Raw genomic sequence first — 12449 nt, forward strand, 5'->3', positions numbered from 1 at the left:
GTGCCACCAGGACTCAGTGACCCTGCAGCAACTCGACACATCACCAGAGCCTCTCTGTGCCACCAGGACTCAGTGACCCTGCAGCCTAGGGAGAAGCTGCCCCCAAGGGTTCCCAAGGCTGTAATCTTTCTCTTGTGGAATGATTGGTGGGTTAAGGACCCTGAAAGCCTTCCATGAAGTCCTTTCCTTTGCTCTTTCTACTACAAAGGGAAAAGGAACATGTAACTGACATGTAAAATTTGATACCAAACTTACCTCAACTACCTTTGCGACAGAGAGACGCTCAGAGGCACCGTCTGAGGGGCAGAGTGTCTGGATGGAGGGAAAGAGAGGCGGAGGGTCCTCTGTTTGAATCAGTGAGAAGAGATGTCCAATTATAAGATTGATCGGGAAAAGGATGACAGCTGTTTGGATGCTGATAAGTATTTCAGACCAGGTTACAATAAATGTATCCACTGGAAAAAAGTTCAAAAAAGGGTAACATCAACCTTGAGTAGCAACAACTAAAACTGTCAGTTCATTTCTTTCCCAGGTTGCAGCTGTCTGGCAATTTATCTAAAGGTAGGAAACAATCATGGAAGTAAATATCCTGATATGTCCCTAAGGTTGCTTCATTGATTAGCGAATGAAACAGGAAGGTGCTAATATCAGGGCAGGGAAGTTCAAGTGGAGGTGTGATTCTATTTCTACCCTGGGGAGTGAGGAGAGCAGAGCACAGCGAGAGGACTGTATCCTCGGAGCAGACGCACAGCGGGGCCCGTCCTCACCCTGCGCGTCTCTCGTGGCCGTGGTGCCATTCCTCTTCCAGAACATGACGTTGACGAGCATGCTGCTGAGAAGCAGGGCCGTGCAGCACGACAGCCGCTCGACTCTGGTGAACTGGCTCCAGGGGTGCCGTGTTATCACCGAGAGCCACAGATGATCCTGCGTGAACTTTTCCACAATCATGGAGGAAAACAGGTGTCTGAAGAGAGACACACGTAGGGAAGAGACAGGAGATTTCACTGTGCAGGGGCCTTGGACGAAGAAGCCCTCCGCCCACAGGCTCGCTGCCCGGAAACCTATCATCTGCTAGCGATCACCTCTAGTCAAAGGGCGTGGACAGGAGTAATCTTTAAAGGCCTCCACAACTTTCAAAGAACGTGCATTTTTCTTTCGTTATTTTAGAATAAAGAGGTTTTTATAATAAAGATAATTTGTATTATATGAGAGTTTAAAGTTAAATAGTGCTGTTTTAGCCTAGCTGTTTAGAGGTGCTGCTGGGTTGGTTGCAACTCACATCAACTCTACAAACAGCAGAATAAAGTACTGATCCTCCACCAACTATCTCACAGTCGTACTTATGTCTGAGTTCACTGTTACAGCCACTATGTCAATATCAATCTAACTGAAGGGTTTGTGTTTTCAGGGCGCTTTCCCCCCTACTTTATGAAGCATGATGTCTTTCTTCAGGAATCGGTCCCACCTGATATGTTCAAAGTGTATGAGATGAAATCTCGCCATTCTTGCTTCCAAAGAGTATTCTGGCTGCACTTCTGCCAAAATAGGTTCCTTTGTTGTTCTCGAAATCCCAAGATATATTCTGAATTCCTTGACAACATATTAAATCAAAGACATAACTTCTTCCTCAGCCTTCCCTTTTTATGTCCAGTTGCTGCAAGCTTGTGAGGCAGTGGAAACCACCACGGCTCAGGTGAGGCCCATCTCAGTGCACTGTGACATCCTGGCTCTTTAAAGAGGCCCTCTGCAGATTAACCCAGCACACGATACTGAGTTCTCCAGAGAATCTGGATAACCCACCCAAGTTACATAGAGTAAGTGGTGGAGCCAGAGTTTGAACTGAAGTACCAATTTCCATATGAAATGCTATATAATAATAAAAAAAGAAGTATTTGCAATGACTAAATCACTGAAAAAATAAAAATAAAAAAAATACTGAGTTCTCGACTGCCGCCGCCATGCACACTGACTGTGGAGTCAAGTAAAACAAAATCCTTCAACACGCCAATTTCTTCGCCATTAGTCATGGTATGGCTTATTGGTCCAGTTGTGAAGAAATTATTTTTTTTTATCCTGAAGAACAGTGGGGCCCAAAGCACATGGGTCTGGGGGTACAGCAGCTTTGAGGGTCCATGCTTAGAGGCTTCCTCCTTGCTTATTGTTCACTTTGTAAAACAACCTGGTTTTTTTTGTAGCCTAACTATACAGATAAATGAGGGTAAAGCTCTACCTTCTTAGGCATTTTAAATAAACTTAATAACTTTCAAGAGGACATAACACTGGACTTCTCACAGTCTCCTTACTTCCTACAGGAGAAAAGAAAAACTCTTGGCATCATCGATTCAACAAATTTGACAGGGAAAAAAGGTATCGAGTAGAAGAAATATATTGATCAAGATGGCACAGGTTAATAGTCACTCTTAATAGCACTTCTTCAAAAGTACCTAAAGGAAAAGAGCTCTCTCTTTGAGACAGGCGTGAAGATCCGGTCACGCTCACACTCCCCTAGGTCCACAGCCAGCCAGCAATTGCACAGGAAATGCCACTTCCTCTGAACCACCATGTCACTTACAATGACTTGGCTCACGTACCTACAGTGAAATGGATAATCCCATTAGAGCAGTAGGCACCAGTCAAGAATATTAATAAAAATATTAACCTAATGTTTCTACTAATGACACTTCACATACTTGGGACTGAGGTTTTGCCTTGATTTCCCAGTGGTATCTATAGATGCTCGGAGATTTCTTCTTCTTCTAACCAAAATCATTTATCACCTAATTTCTTCACATAGAAACTTGTCCTCTCAGATTTCTAATTGCTTAGCCTATTTGAATTCACATCATGAACAGTGAATTAACTAACGCCTTCATTTTTACAGTGCTTCCCTCCTAGGGACTACGTTGAATTGTCATTAAATCATTTATCTAGTCAAAATTCTTGTTTTGGTTGAAATTAGCAATTACAGACTTCCCAAAATGAAAACATTTTTGGAGACTTTCTTATTGAAGCAGTCTCTAAAACCAAAGGTGACTACATGGTATTTTAAAGCTATCTAATGCATAGGGCACTCTGGTGGCCTAGTGGTAAGCAGTTGGGCTGCCATCCAGAGGGCAGGTGGTTCTAATCCACCAACTGCTTTGCAGGAGAAAGATAGGAAGCCTCCTCCTGAATGACTAATGGCCTCTGAGGAAGCTCTGGAGGGTCAGCTATGAGTTGGTCCTGACTCAAGGGCACATAACAATGCGTCATATACTTTTTTTTAATTTCCTTTTAAAATTCCAAGTATATTTTCACTTAAAAATGCTTAAGAGGGTTTTTAAACACCAAAGATTCAATGGCATCCAGGTTCAATAAAGCTGATGGTGAGGTGGTGGCTGCCTGCGTTTCCACTGCTTCAACCCAACTTCACTCTGGTCGTTCTCGTGCCTTCAATCTACTTCCACATTGAGATGTAGCAATTCTTCTAATTTCTAATAGTAGTAAAAGCCTGGCATAGTAGTGATGACAAAAAGAAAACTTCCAACAGCAATCATTGATATTCCAATGCAGAAAGTTTTAGAATTCTTATTCTCACTCATCAAAGAAAATCCAGAAATCCATATTGCAAATCCATATACTAAAAAAGCACCATGTATTCTTACAACTTACTTTAAAAACATAGTAAAATAAAAGAAAAATACAACAAAATAAAAAAGTATTCATTTTCTGACCAGTGAAAAGTTAGTCATGGTCTTTTTATGTTTCTAGTGTATATTTTATTCTCTTATTCCTTCAAATATGAGAAAAAGATGAGAATCTAATACAGGTATTAGAAAACTCTAACATTCCCTATGCTTCATAGATAAAACAGAAGACCAAATTCATTATATGCTGTTGTTGTATACCTTGGAGTCTGAACCAACCAAAAGCTGACCCTCCAACAGGTTTTCAAAAGCAGCTGAACTCACAGGAGGAGATTGCCCATCCTCCCATGGAACAGCTGGTGGCCTCAAACCTTGTCCCTTCAGGATTGCAGCCCAGCTTCTTGCCACTAGGCCACCAGAGCTCCCATTATAGGTTAAGAAAGAAAATTTCTGGAATATTGTATTTTAATGGAAGGTAACTGTGTTTTCAAAGATTCTTGCATTCAGCATATATTACTTTATAATTACAAAAGAGAAAACAAAGGACGACTTAGTCTTTAAAAGAAACTTGATACCATGTCTATATGAAGCTCTAGAAGTTACAACTCTAAGAATTGTAATAAGCATTCTTTATTACAATAGTAAATATAGTTGTTAACTATAAAATATTGAGTTCTATAAAACCTTGGTCTTGTACTATCCTATGCTGAGGATTCAAATATAAGCTCTCGGAGAAGCATGAAGTCACTGCCAAGCTCAAAAAAGGAATATTTAAAGACTATCTGTAAGATTGCAGAAGAAGGATGGGCAATCTCCTCCAGTGTGATTAACTGCACCTGAAAACCCACTTGGAGGGTCAGCTATGGGTCAGTTCTGACTCGGTGGTACACAACAACAACATCCATAAGATTAGGAATGTTATAAACCAGTGACAATAAGGGGTGAGAAAAGCTGAAGTGACATAGGTGTGTAAGTTTACACTCCCACCAGTTGTGTGTGAGAATTCTAATTGCTTCCCATCCCCACTCAAGCTTGGCTCTGTCAGTATTTCTTATGTGGGCCATTCTTGTGGGTGTTAAGTGGTATCTTACCGTGGTTTTAATTTGCATAACGATGCTGAACATCTTCTCAAGTGTGAAAGTCCTTTATTCACTTGTATAAATAAAACTAGAAGCACAGTGCATGCTGTTCTGCCGAGACCTGACCAGAGTGGGAGCAGCCAGCACCTGCCTACCAGGCTCTACTGGCCGAGGTGTTGGTGGCGTCGCCTGCCTGAGGGAGTTGCCTTATTTTGCTAATTTTAGGCAGACATACTTCCTTTCAGGTGGACAACACTTGGCAACTGATTCTTCCAAACGCCTGAGACTTAGATCTTTCATTCATTCTTTTTGCTGAAACCCAATAAAACAACAATCTTTATCCTTCAATTTCATCATCTGCTTCACCCCCACCCCCGAATTTCCGGAGTAAGGGGCCGGTCATCTGGACCTAGCATATGTGAGGTTCGGTGCACTCTAACTCTGTCCATGACAACTGGTTAACCAACTCCCCAGGCCCGCCCACATGCCATTCTATTCTTGCCATTATCTTATGCTCTTCACTTCTCCTGAGCACAGTCAATAAATATATGGTGGATTTTTACATTTACTCTTGCAAAGAAGGAGCACCATGTGGGCACGACACAAGTTCTTACCAAGAGGGGCTGCTGCCAGAATTGTCATGCCAGAGTCGAAGGCTGTGCAGCTCGCCGAGGGAGGATGGCGTGGTGAGCAGGAAGACGTCCAGCCCCCCTTGCTCAAAGACGACCTTCTGAGGGTCACACAGGTGATGTGGCTCGCTCCGCCCCTCTGAGCCATACAGGGTGATAACCACCTCAGATGACAAAGAAAGAAAATCTAGTAAGGTCTAACATGATTCTCAGGAGAAGGGTGATGATACAGGAAACTGTACTTGAATGAAATGTTTAGAATTTTGGCTACATGTACAAGGTCCTTCAGATGGACAATTTACAACTTGGAAATCTCAATCTCTGAGGGCCTTTTCAAAGAGCATTGATGACCTAGACATGACCAAGTAAGAGTGCATTTCTTGTCGCAGATAACCCAGAACCATGTGTGAAGAACACGTATCTTACTAACCTTGGCTGTTGTAGCGGCCCTTCTCCGATAGCCAGTGTGGACCTGAATGAGGTAGCCGAATTGAGAGCTGGGATCGTTATCAGCCAGGACAGTGACCTTCACCTGCAAGAGCAGAACAACAAAGTGACTCCACTTGGTGTGATTCCTTCAGTTCAAGAACAGGAGGAATCAGTATTGCAGATACGGCACCCAACAGGAAACACTTAGTGAGGTGTAGTTTTCAGGCAAACAAAGATCTCACTTAAGTGATGAAAGGGAGAAATGACAGCTGAAGCTCTCAGGGCTGAAGGCCTCTATATGAAACACTCAGAAACGACTCGACTGGCCCTTAGCCCTTCCACCTCCCTCCCAACCTCAGGAAGGTTACCAGATAAAACCCAGAGCACCCAATTAAATGTCAACCTCACATAAACCCTACGTCAATTGGGATGTATTTGTACTAAAACTGTATCCTTGATTTACTTGAGATTCAGATATAACTGGGTGCCCTGCATTTTTATTTATTAACTCTGACATCTCTCCACTGATGGCAACAAAGAGATGAACACTATGTATTATCAAATTTCCAGGTGTAAGAAAACAGAAGAGAGAAAGAAAAAAAAAATACATAGATCAGAAATGTACAAGGGAGGGAGCTCTGGTAGCCTAGTGGCAAGAAGTGTGCAGTTCGAATCCACCAGATACTTTGCTGGAGAAGGAGGGACAATCTCCTCCTGTATCAGTCAGATCCGATTTGACAGTATGTACACACACACACACACACACACACCACACACACACACACACCCCACAAATATAATAAAAAAAGAAATGTACAAGGGGCACATTTGCAGGGAGGGTTGGGGTGAAGGAATAAAATGTGCAACAATGAAAAAAACATTTTTTATGTTAAAAAAAGAGAAATGGAGATGTTATCATCTAAGGATTTCTCTGGTTGTTGGTTTACTTTTTTAAACACCTCCCTCCAATATCTTTATGGGTTTCTTGCAGCTTCATGAAATTATAATTTGACTTACACATAACTTTTGTCTCCAATGTATGAAGTGATAAACTTTTAATTTGCTTTTAGTTAAGTTTTGGAAGTGTTTTCTTATGGTGCACTCCTAATCTTAGATGTGTCACATGAGGGTCATAAAGACATTAAAAAATGAAGACAGAGTTATATATTTAGACTGCTAGACAGTAGACATAAAGAGAAATTTAAGAAAACTTCACTTGGGATTTTATACTATCTAATACTAGAGTATTGTCTCTTCTCATAAAAGTGGTTTCCCTCCCCAACATATTCCATATACGCACAACACGTGTTACAGCCATTCTCCTCACCTTCCGTTTATCTGCTTGATCCTTTTTCCAAGCCCACACAGCTACAATCATATAGAATCCCAAAACACTGGCCAGCAGCGATACCCCTACTGGGTTGTTGGTCACACGAAGAAACAGTTTGATTGTGTCTTCAACATTCACTGTCCTGGGCACAATCAAGAAGTCGCTGCCGAAGTAGGTCAAGTGGTCACAGAGACACTGCGTCCTCCAAAGTGTGCTCTGCGGCCCAACCTGGAATTAGAATCAAGATGCTGAGTTTAATGGAATAGAGCACAAAAGAAGGGGCAGATGTCAATGAAGGGACTCTGGAGGTGGGAAAGAACAGTGTAAACTGTGTCAGCAACATGGAGACAACTGGCAGCATAGGATAAAGCTGAAAGGAGCCCTGGTGGTGGTACCGGCTGAGGCTGCTTCCTGATTCAAGCAAAGCTCTTTTAACACGTTGCCACAAATGACAGTAACACACTAAAAAAAATGTTTCTAAGCATGGTCATCAATTTAAAAGTGTGCGGCAATGTGTTTTTTTTTTCCTCTGCACCGGAAGTTGGACAGTGAATAAGGATGACAGAAGAATCAATGCCCTTAAATTACGTTGCTGGAGAAAATGACTGAATATCCCATGGACTGTCAGAAGAATAAAAAAAGCATGTCTTAGGGAAAGTGCCTTTAGCATTACGCGTTGGCTACTAACCAAAAGGTCAGCTGTTCAAATCAGCCACCAGTTGCTGGGCAACCTCTTCCCGGTAAAGATTTACAGCTTCGGAAACCTCATGGGGGGTGGCCGGGAGTGAGAACTGATTCAGTGCCGGTGGGTACGGCAAAGCCTAAGTCGTGGCTTCTCACCTGGCACCCGCTGCTCCTCCATGTCCTGTTGTAGCTGTCCCAGAAATAACACTGAGTGGCAGCAGTCAGGATTGAGAACAGGATAGGCGTCCGCTGGGCTTCCTCCTTGCTCTTGTTCAGCACAGCTGATATGTAGTAAGTGCCCGCTCCATACTGCAGACTCTCGGAAGTCAGCACCCAGGTGTATTCCTCATCTCAGAACAAAACAGAGAGTTAGTCCTGAGAGCCTTCCTTCCGGACCCTAAAACTCACTGCTATCAAGTCAGCTAGAACTCACAGCAACGCTACAGGATGGAGCAGAGCTGCGCACAGCATTTCCAAGGCTGTGCACCATAACAGGAGCTGACTGCCATGTCTTCCTTCCATGCAGGTGCCGGTGGGTTCAACCCTCCAAGCTTTAGTTTAATGCTTGACTATGTGCCACCAAGCTTTTATTCTGAAGGGTCTGTGATCGTATTTTCTTTTAAAAAGAAGATTAGAAGCCTAGAGTCACAAATTACTTCAAAAGAAAATGACACAGGACATTAGTCCAGGGCTCTGAATTATTCCTGTTTGAATAAATAAAGCATATTCTTTCTACATATGAACTCTTAAGTCCAATAAGTTAGAATGAAGTATTCGTTTTAGAACTATGAAGTAATCATGCATCTAAATCTGTAGAAAGAAGGCCTTCATAACAAAAGAAACCCAAGGATGAAGTGAGGCTATGAAGATAAAGAGCCCTGAACAGCCACGTCAGTCACCATGGTAAGCCTGGCTTTGCCAGCAAGGGGCGAAAGGCCTCAGCTTTCTCATCTGTAAAACCAGAAGTCTGGACCAAAGGCTCTCTCCATGGTCCTTCCAGTTCTCAGTGATGCGAGGTGAAGGTCAAGATTAGCAAGAGGACTGACTGCCTCATCTGACTTGGGAAAAGGCCTGTTGGTTAATGGAGACTAAACTCTGTCACTGTAGCCCAGCCAAGAGAACTGCAGCCCTGGGTGTTTCTCCTGACAGGAGAAAAGAAAAGTCCTCAGTTCCGTGATAGGCTAGAGGCAGGAAAATGTTCTTTCAACACAAGGGTATTTTCACAAAGGGTGTTCTTACTATACTTTATCCATTTTGATTATTTACCTCCACATTTTGTTATTAGAAATTTCCAATCATAGAGGAATGCTTAAAGAGTTTCATCACGAACACTCGTATCATCTCCAGCTATGATCTACAATTAACATTTTCCTTTATTTGTTCTTTCCTCTTCTGTCCAACCTGTAAGTCATCATTTTGTAAAATATATTCCATGGTCACACGAATGTACATATGTGTTAAGTTTACAAAGAACTGCATGCACACACAGATATGAGTCCATGTTACACTGGTGAAAACTAAATAAGGTTAGTGGATTTTGAAAATAATCTAGTTGTGATAGTGTTAGTTATACAACATAATTACTATGGACAAACTGGGTAAAGAGTATACAGAATTTCTTTGTATTACTTCTTATAACTGCACAGGAAGCTGGTCATCTTAAAATAGAAACAAGCAAGCGCCTTTTGAGGTCGTACCTTTCTGCTGCACCCAATTCTTTGGAAGAGTAATGCTCTGGTGGAAATGAGTGTGGTTCGGCTGATACTGGAAGCCCAGGTAGAGTGTGATTAAAAGAGGGCTTTCAGGTTCTACGCTCACAAGCAGGGATTTTTCCTGGGACGTGACGTTCACTGTGATCACAAAACGGTCTACGCTCAGGTTGAGGCTGGTGGGATGGATTTCCACGCTGGCATTTCTCCACAGTATGATCTAGGAAAAGAGATAACTGATGAATCAATTCAGATGAGCACCGCTTGATGCCGTTTGATCTTCTTTACAGTGTTAACAGTTTATCATGGACTGAAATTTCCTAGGTCTTCCTCTTTAAATATTAATAGGCAACATGTTCTTAGGTGCTAGTGAGTTGATTTCGACTAAGAGCAACTCTCTGGGTAACAAATGTGAACTCTGCCCTGCCCTTCCCATCCACATAATTTCTGCCCTGCTCAGTTCCACTGTGGTTGTCGCTGTGTTAATCCACTTCATCAAGGGTCTTTCTCTCTTTCACAGACCCTCTATCTTTCCCAGCATGTCTTTCTTCAAGGTCTGGCCTCTCCTGAAAAGATACCCTTAAGTAAGTGAGAGAAAATTTCAACATCCTTGCCTTTAAGGGGCTAGCTCTAGTGGTCTAATGAGCAAGGAATTATACTGTCGAGCCGGAAGAAAGATGTATGATTTATAGCCTCTGAAAACCCTGTGGAAGATCAGCTGTTGTGGCCTCTGAGGAGCACTCTGACTGGACTTCTTCCAGACAGACCTGCTTGTTCTTTTTGACAGTCCATGGTATATTCAGTACCATTCTCCAAAACCACAATTCAAAGGCATCAGTTCTTTGATTTTCCTTATTCACTGTCCAACTTTCAGGTCCATATTGAAGCAACTGAAAAGATCATGACTTTCTAAGGAGGACTGGTCTAGACATAAAATACTCTTTCTTAACGGTAGAGGATATCTCTCTTTTTTTATTTTATTGTTTTTGTGTGAGTGTACCATCAAATCAGATCTGACTGGTACAGGAGGAGACTGCCCCTCCTTTCCCGGCAGAGCATCTGGTGGATTCGAACCGTGCGCCTCTGGAATTGTAGTTGCAGCTCCTTGCCACTAGGCCACCAGAGCTCCCCTGGTAGAGGATATCTCTTTATAAAATTTTCTAAGTATAAACTAATAACAAAATAGTGGCATTGCTATAACAATAAAATTATTTCCTTCAAGTTCTGCCTCTTTCCACTGTGTTCTCTGGGAATTCACACTCTCTTCTGTTTTACTCCCCTAAACCAAAACATACCTCAATTTCTTCCTTTAAATCATGGACTTCAAGCAGTTTGTGATTAGAGCTTAGTAACACGCTCCCAATGCTTCCAACAATGTTCTTGTCATCAAAATTCTTGAAGGGGTTGAAAGCTAGTGCTGTTATCTAGAGACAAAGAAAAATTACAGCTACATCAATGGACAACACATCTATAAATGGTCCCCCAAAGGGTGATAAATACTTGATATCACAAGTAAAAGTAAACGTTGATATTGTCCTCCAGCTAATATCTCAAGTAATATTTTCCCATTGTAACATCAAATGAGAAACAGTCAGATAATGAATACATATATATATATATATTTAAAGATATTAATCAATTAAAAATACATACTTCTGACCATCAGACTTGCCAAAGTGAAAGGTCAGTGAAAAAGAGAAAGACCCTCAATGAGGCTGAAAATTGGCACCATGGCTACAACAGTGGGTCAAGCCCCAAAATAACCATAGGATGGGGTGGGATTGGCTAGTGTTGGGTCAAGCCCAACAATGACCGCAGGATGGGGTGGGATTGGCTAGTGTTTGCTTTCTTATACCCGACATTTATCTATTAGTTGGAACTGACTTTAAGGCATTTAACAAGAATAGCAACAGCAATGTTAATACCTGGGAATTCTATTTTACTAGAAAATATTCTTCTCTCCAGGGTAAGGCAATGATGTTAACAGGAAATCCTTGAAAGACATGTAATAGTTCTGTAACTAGGCTGGTATATTGAGTCGACTATTCGGCTATTTCTGGCTCTGTGTGAATAAGTGAAAATTCTAGAAGAAACCAAGTTGTCATCCTTCCGTGTCACAACACAGTTTTAATGCGCCCAACCTCTCTCACGAGTCATTTTTAAGAGGCTGGTGTGCTTCTCAGCGTGAAATAGAAATGAATGGCACACAAGTTACTTCCCTTGGTCTGGTCAGCTGACATTTCACGAAGCATTCCTTTTATCCAAATGCCCGTCTGGCCACCAACATCCCCGTTTCATTCTGATGAGAGCGTCCCACTCACCTGGACGTTAACTCCCGGGTGTTTATCCAAGAGCTCCTCCAGAGCTGAAGCAGACGGAAAGCCCAGCCTCACAGGTGCAGGGTCTCCCACAGTGAAAGAGCTCAGAGGCAAAGTTGATATGTTTTGGCTACTGGGAGAGAATTTTAAATACAAACAGATTTTTTATATGTTCTCTAAGATAAAAAACCTAAAGTGAAGCCTAAATCTGAAGGCTGCACCGATCCATTCCCATTGCTGTTGCGTCGATTCTGCCTCATAGTGACCCTAGTGGACAGTGGAACTGCCCTCTCTGGCTTCCTGAAATAAACTGCCTTCGCTTCCCGCCATGCATGGGTTCAGTGTCAGCCTTCTACTTACGAACTAAGCATTTTAACTGTTGGACTATCAGGGTTGCTAAAGCCTGTCTGAAAAAGGGAAATAACCAAGATCAGAGCAGAGATAAATAGAACTGAGAACAGAAAACCAATAGAATAAATTGTTAAACACAGAAGTTGGCTCTTCGTAAAAATCAATAAAAGTGATACTTTTCACCAGACTAAAAGCAAAAATTTGCAAATAATTAGAATACAAAAGCACAGACAGAACATCACAATTGACCCAAGAAAAATAAAGACAATTATGACAGAAGGTGATGAACAAAAT

The 12449-nt window shown here is 42.0% G+C and overlaps 1 protein-coding gene across 1 annotated transcript in view; it reads right to left on the reverse strand.

The window, feature by feature from the left end:
• PKD1L3 (polycystic kidney disease 1-like 3) overlaps positions 1-12449 on the reverse strand; it is a 50547-nt gene that overhangs the window by 19759 nt on the left and 18339 nt on the right. The window contains 10 exon segments of the mRNA XM_006878873.1: positions 256-455; positions 768-964; positions 2445-2591; positions 5320-5498; positions 5765-5866; positions 7091-7321; positions 7934-8127; positions 9475-9706; positions 10782-10910; positions 11808-11934. Coding sequence (XP_006878935.1) covers positions 256-455; positions 768-964; positions 2445-2591; positions 5320-5498; positions 5765-5866; positions 7091-7321; positions 7934-8127; positions 9475-9706; positions 10782-10910; positions 11808-11934 — 1738 coding nt within the window.

This window comes from Elephantulus edwardii, unplaced genomic scaffold, assembly GCF_000299155.1.
Source record: "Elephantulus edwardii isolate Elephantulus edwardi_28Jun2011 unplaced genomic scaffold, EleEdw1.0 scaffold00001, whole genome shotgun sequence".
Lineage (NCBI taxonomy): Eukaryota > Metazoa > Chordata > Mammalia > Macroscelidea > Macroscelididae > Elephantulus > Elephantulus edwardii.